Source organism: Cygnus atratus, chromosome 5 (assembly GCF_013377495.2).
Source record: "Cygnus atratus isolate AKBS03 ecotype Queensland, Australia chromosome 5, CAtr_DNAZoo_HiC_assembly, whole genome shotgun sequence".
NCBI lineage: Eukaryota > Metazoa > Chordata > Aves > Anseriformes > Anatidae > Cygnus > Cygnus atratus.
The window spans coordinates 33,703,459-33,709,458 of record NC_066366.1 but is presented as its reverse complement, the minus strand read 5'-3'; the positions used below and the strand labels follow the sequence as shown (position 1 = coordinate 33,709,458).

The window sequence follows — 6,000 nt, the reverse complement described above, 5'->3', positions numbered from 1 at the left end:
AACAACAGAGCTAGTTTGTTTGTTTTTGTTTTTAAAAAAGCCACTTTAATATTCTGCACAGAAGCTGAGCCAGAGCAGGCTGAGATAGTCAGGTTCTAGTCTCAACCTCCACCACTTCTGCCACTGCTCCGAAGCCCACCCCCTCCTGGATGATGACCACGTCATTTGGTGAGCCCTTGTCCTGCACAATGAGGCACTTGTCCTCGTGCTCGGAGATGGTGATTTCAATGACGTCCTTTGTCGATGGCAAATGCTCAGCAGGTCTCCCGTGTGCCTCAGGACCTGGGGGGCTGCCTTGAGGCTGGTAAGCAGCAATGCAGTGACCACTGGCTGTGATCAGGAGCTCTGCCTCATTTTCTGGCTCTGGCACCTCCACCATGAGCAAGGCGGGCTCTGCCCCATCCTCCTCTTGGTGGCTCTTCCTCTGAGGCCTTCTCCTTGCTGCCTGGGGTAAGTCCACAGCAAGAGAGGCCACTGCAGTGTTCAGTTCCTCAGGGTCCTTTTCTGCCTTGTGGGTAAGCACGTGGCGTGCAAGGCTCTGGGAGAGGTTGTAGCCCATGCCACAGAGCTCACATTTGTAGGGTTTGTCAGCCAGGTGGCACTTCTGGTGGCGCCGCAGCTTGGTGGCCAGGGTGTAGGACTTGCCGCACTGCTCGCAGCGGAAGGGGCGCTCGCCGGTGTGCAAGCGCTCGTGGGCACGCAGCGTGTGGGGGTCCCGCAGCGCCTTGCCGCACACCGTGCACAGGTGGGCCTCGCCCGTGTGCGAGATGAGATGGCGCCGCAGCTCTGGCAGCTTGGGGAAGGCGTCGCCGCAGAAGCGGCACTTGTAGGGCTTCTCGCCGGTGTGCAGCCGGAGGTGCTCGCGCAGGTTGCTCTGCTGTCGGAAGTCCTTGCCGCAGTAGGGACAGGCGTAAGGGCGCTCCCCCGTGTGCAGGCGCATGTGGTTGCGCAAGGAGCCGGGGTTGGCCAGGTGGCGCCCACAGATGGCACACTGGCATCCCTTGGGACCAGCCGGGCCGGTCGCTGCAGCCGCGTGGATCTTCCTGTGGATGCGCAGAGAGGGCCGGCGCGCAAAGGCCTTGCCACAGTGCTCGCAGGAGAAGGGGCGCTGGCCGGTGTGCAGGACCTGGTGCTCCTGCAAGTCTCGCTTCGTGCGGTAGGCCTTGTCGCACTGGGTGCACTGAAAAGGCCGCATGCCCCGGTGGGCCAACAGATGGGCCTTGAAGCTCTCCTCTGAGCTGTAGCTCTTGCCACACTCCGTGCACAGGAAAGGCTTGTGGCCAGCATGGACAAAACGATGCTTCTTGAGGTGGCAGAGCTGCAGGAAGGCTTTGCCACACTCCCCACAGTGATACCTGCGCCTGACCAGCTCCTTCTGGGACAGGGCATCTGGTGGGGGGCCTGGGCTGCCAGAATGACCCTCCGCCAGCTCCATACAGTCCTCCTGCTCCCCAGGCCGCTCCAGTGAGCCCTTTTCCCCATGCTCTGGGGATCCCTGCTTGGAGTCTTCAGAAACTTTGCTCTCTTTCCTGCAAGTCTCTATATCCTCTCCTCCTGAAGGACTGGGCTGCTGGGGTCCTTCCTCAACTGTCCTGGTACCACAGTCCTTAAGGCACTTGTGGAGCTTCCCACCTGAGGGCAATGACAGATCCACGTCTCCTGAACATGCCTCTTTTTGCCCCATCTCCACTTTTTCTGCTGTGGATCTTGGATCTGTACCCTTGTCCAGTTCTTGCCTGCACTGGCCATTGGCTTTAACGCTTGAGACAGTCTCGAGGTGCTGATTCTCAGTCCGTAGCACTTTGGCTTGCCATGGCTTACGTTCAGGAGCAGTGCTTTCCTCTTCTGGCAGCCTATGGACAGATTTGGGGGCTGGCCTCCTAGCCTCAATGGGGATGTCAGGGACTGTGGTTTCATCCGGTACATCCTTGGAGACATCGGCATCGCCTGCACAAACACAAAAGTGAATTAACTGTTGGTGGGTGAATTAACTGTTATAACAACATGACTGCTGCTGGATCAGGGGAGCAGGAACCTTTTAGACTCTGCTAGACAGTAATCCTGGGCCTCTGGCGTGAAAACCATCGCTTCTGTGACTTTTTGTTTTGTTTTCTTTTGTTGTTTTTTTGTTGTTGTTTTTAACTGGGGGAGGTGGGAGGAATCTCTGTTCCCTCACCCCCGGCAGTACCCGCGCAGTATTTCGCAGCCAGCATTTTGTTCCAGGCACAGAGCAGCACCCCATGCTCCCTGCCCACCCCGCAGCGAAGCACGATGCGGGGCCAGGACCAAAACCTCAGCAGGGCTGGCGGGGCTACGGCGCCAGCAACCAGGCGACGGCTCAGCTCTGCTGCGGGCTCCCAGCCCCATCCCTCCCCATCCTCCAGCCCCCCGAAGGCCGGGCCACCACCGCCCCGTCCCGGGCACGTACCTGCGGGGGGCTCCGGGGCCCAGCGGAGCAGCTCGGCGCCCGCCGCGATGTGCCGCCGCGCCCGCAGCTGCAGCCGCCCGCCCGCCCAGGCCAGCGCCACGTTGGCCTCGGCCTCCTCGGGGCTGCGCTTCACCAGGCTGCAAGGCACGGCCGCGGCGTCGGGGACGGCACCGGCACCGGGTACCGGCACCCCCGGCGGCGGCCGCCGCCCCCGCTACTCACCTCTCCCAGCCGCCGGGCGGCCCCAGCGGCGCCCCGGCCGGCAGCGCCCGGCCCACGCACCACACGCCCGTGCCCCGCCGCCGGGACAGCGACGGCCCCAGCGCCAGCCCGGGCGGCAGGCCCCGCAGCGCCGCGCACAGCGCCGGCTCCGCGCCCGCCTCGGGCCCCGGCTGCCCCCCGCCGCCGCCGCCGCTACCGGGCTCGGGGCGCTCCATGAGGCCGAGGCGCTGCGAGGGGGCGGCGGCCGGGGCGGGGAGCGTTCTGCCGGCGACACGCCGCCCTTCCGCCGGATGCGGGGCTCCCGGGCGGGCCGGGAGGAGGCCGGCGGCGGGCCGCAGGTACCGGCGGCGGGGCTGAGCCCTCCGGGCGGCGGCGGCGCACGGGGCCGGGGAGGCGGCGGGGTGCTGCTCGGCTGGAAACGGGGTCCCTCGGCTGGCAGCGGGGCCTGGGAGCGGGGCTCGGGCCGGGCCGGGCCGGCTGCGCCCTCCGTCGGTGGCAGCCCGGGGGCGTGGGGAGAGGGGGAGAGGGCTGCGGGGCTCCGCGTGCCCCCGGGGCCTCAGCGGCGGGGCCGTGTGTAACCGGTTGCAGCCCACGAGGGGAAGCTGAGCCCCGCGCTTTTCCTCTCCAGCCCCTCAGAGCCCCCCCGAGGGGGCTGGCGGTCAGTCGGGGTGAGCTGGAGCGGGCACGGGGGTGGCCTGCAGCAAGGGGCTTGGGGTGGCTGGGGAAGGGAGGCTGCTGATGGGAAACGCTGCTGCGCTAGCGGAGAACAAAAGGGCTTCCAGGAGCAGCAGTGTGCCTGTCCTGCGGTAGCTGGTCACGGGGAGCCCAGCAAAGCCAGTCTTGGCCCAGGGTGGTATCAGTTTGCTGTGAGGAAGGACTCAGGATGGACTTCCCGGTGAGTCTCGGCCCTGAGGCTTTTTCCTGAGGAGCTTTAAGGTCTGCTGCTGAGTAGCTGGCTGCCTTTTGGTGTGTCGTGTTTTGTTATGGGGAGAGCAGCCCTCCAGGGGGGCTGTACCTAATAGGAACGCTTCCTTCTGAGGTGTTCATCGCTGGGGCGATGTTACTGACTATGGGATAACTCTGTGTAGGGCAGTGCAGGGGGTTGACTGATGTGTACAGCAAAACAGACGGTGGTGCAAATGAAACTAAACTGGGAGGAGTTGTCGATGGCAGCAGAGTCAGAAAAATAATACAGCCACCCCAGAACTGGGATTCCTGTTTGGTTTGAGCATCGCTTTGTTAATTGGTTGGGGAGAAGAAGCCATTTGCCTTTTGTTATTCTTCCTTGGGTGTAAGTACAAGTCCAGGGTGTGCTAACACATGTACATATTTTGATGGGCAGGTTTACTTCTGAATTAATAGCATGTCTGGAAGAAAAACAGGAAAAGGAAACTGCAGAGTAGGTACAGTTTAGAAATAAGTGATGGCGAGGTAGTGAAACTGGAATTGGAAAAAAAAAAAACACCAAAAAGTCTGTGTGAACAGCAGCTTCCAAGACTTCATAGATAAGAGAGAACTGTCTTCCCTGGGTGAATTCTGGTAGGATCTTGTACAAGGAGCGTCGAGCAATAAAAACTGTGTTTTAAAGGGCTGGGGTTTCTGTCTTCCTGCAGAACGTGCTGTTCTACACATCTCTGTGTTAGCCAAAAAGTCAGTTTTTATTAGAGAGCCAAGCACATGGCTCAGCAAGCGTTGAGATCACCAGGAAAGGTGCAGAAAACACTTGGAAAAATGGAAGTATTTGTCTCGTTAGAGCCAGGCTTCCGATGTCAAGAGTGATTCTTGAGTTTTTAAATGCTTGAGCAGGCTTCTTACTTTTTAAATCTAGCTGCATCACTTTCCTTACATTTTCATTGGCTGTGCAGGCTGTGCAATTTGCATCCTGTCAGGACATTTATCTAAAAACCATGGGAATCTTAAATTACATTATGTCTGGTGAAATGCTGTTTTTTGACAACTACTTCACCCTTATACTGATGCAGGATGCACTTTCTGTTCAACGACAGGTCCTGCTTCCAGGTCATTTTTGGCTAGACAGGGAAAATCTTGTGTAGGGATCTTGTGCAGCTGCTCTATCAGAAAATAAAATGTGTGCCCTTATGTTTAATTTCTTACATCTGAACTTTCAGCTCCAGGTCTCTTTCTCAGTGCCCACTAGTTCCTGGGCATTGAGAGGGTTGTGTTTCTCTGAACTGCTCTGATGTGAGAGACGCTGTGCTTTTGACTTTTGCACAGTTGGTAAAGGACTGGGGAAAATTCTGTGAGAAGCCTTCTGGAATTCCCTGGGCCCTACAGGCTGGTTCACAAGCAGAACCTGCAATCTGCAAGGTCTTCTGCTCTGGATTCTCTTTCCATTAACATTTCTGTCATGAAGCACTAATCTAGAGCCAAGCAATGGAGCTGCCTGCCCCGTAGTGAAAAAAAGCAGACGCCTGGCAGGTCTGGTCTGCCTTCCAAGGGGTAAGGAAGGTTTTGGCAAGAGGCTATTTTGGCTCATTTTCCAATGTGGAGCTGTAAGGATCCTAGTGATGACTTCCTTGTACCTCATGGTGCCACACTAAGATTAATTTTAGGAGCATGCCCAAGGGGAAGTCCCCCGGTGATGTCTAACAACCTGCACTTATGCCCTGGTGAAGCGCTGCAAGTTGTCTCTGAAGCCAAGTTGTGATCCTTGGAGTGAGAAGTGATGAGACCTGGTGGCTTGCTGGCCCCATGGCAGTGCTGCCGCTGCTCTGCAGGGAGATTTGGGTTTGGTCCCTGAGCACTTTGGGACCTTGCTCTGGGGACGCAGTTGCTGTGGGGCATTCTGGAGAACTGGAAGGCGTCTCGCAGGGTCAGTAGGTGAAGGTAGGTCCTCTGTCCCCACCGGGGCAGGGAAGTCCCTGGGAGCTGGATGCACTCGGGGCCCACATGCACAGCAGGCAGCCCTGTGGGGCTGTGGATGCTGGGTTGTGGGGCTGCGGAGCCGCAGCGGGGAGCGCTTTAAGCACACTGAGTCACAGGCGCTGGTGCCTGGCGTTACCATAGGAATCCGAGCAGTTGCTAGGGGTGGGGAGCTGGCTGTCACTTGGCCCCGCTGCTGCGTGGTTCCAGCATGAGCTCATGGTGCAGAGGAACCTGATTTCTTGCTCCCTGCCCCTGTGAGAGCAGAGGTCAGACAGCTCTCAGCCCTTGGGGGAGGAGGGCAGGGAATAACTTTGCTTGGGCCTCCGCTTGGCTACAGTGCTCAGACCCTTTGTGCTTGCCATTCCGCCTTGGTGATCTACCGCCGTGTATGTCCTGCTCTTTCTTGTTTTGGGAATCCAATTTTGTTTGCTTAGCAATAGCTCCCAGCCCTCTGGGAGCCCGTG

General features: G+C 58.9%; 2 protein-coding genes across 4 annotated transcripts in view; one reads left to right on the top strand and one right to left on the bottom strand.

Moving 5' to 3' along the window:
• Positions 1-2,865, bottom strand: ZNF408 (zinc finger protein 408). The gene is made up of 3 exons (XM_035539660.2): positions 2,716-2,865; positions 2,429-2,642; positions 1-1,947 (listed from the first exon to the last, which is right to left on the bottom strand). Exons 1-3 carry the CDS (start codon positions 2,863-2,865, stop codon positions 89-91), a joined length of 2,223 nt encoding a protein of 740 aa, XP_035395553.2. The 3' UTR covers positions 1-88.
• Positions 2,866-2,876: 11 nt separating this feature from the next.
• The window catches only part of ARHGAP1 (Rho GTPase activating protein 1), a 32,123-nt gene continuing 28,999 nt past the window's right edge, over positions 2,877-6,000 (top strand). For all 3 annotated transcript variants that reach the window (XR_007708357.1, XR_007708356.1, XM_035539656.2), the window contains exon 1: positions 2,877-2,988. The gene's annotated coding sequence lies outside the window, so the exon portion shown is untranslated. The remainder of the gene's footprint in view (positions 2,989-6,000) is intronic.

Excerpts from the sequence above, each read along its gene's own strand:
- ZNF408 (XM_035539660.2), bottom strand. The coding sequence starts at position 2,865 with ATGGAGCGCCCCGAGCCCGGTAGCGGCGGCGGCGGCGGGGGGCAGCCG. Across the intron at positions 2,643-2,715 it reads CCCGGCGGCGGGGCACGGGC|CGGGGGCGGCGGCCGCCGCC; the intron begins GTGTGGTGCGTG and ends AGAGGTGAGTAG. Across the intron at positions 1,948-2,428 it reads GGCCCCGGAGCCCCCCGCAG|GCGATGCCGATGTCTCCAAG; the intron begins GTACGTGCCCGG and ends GTGTTTGTGCAG.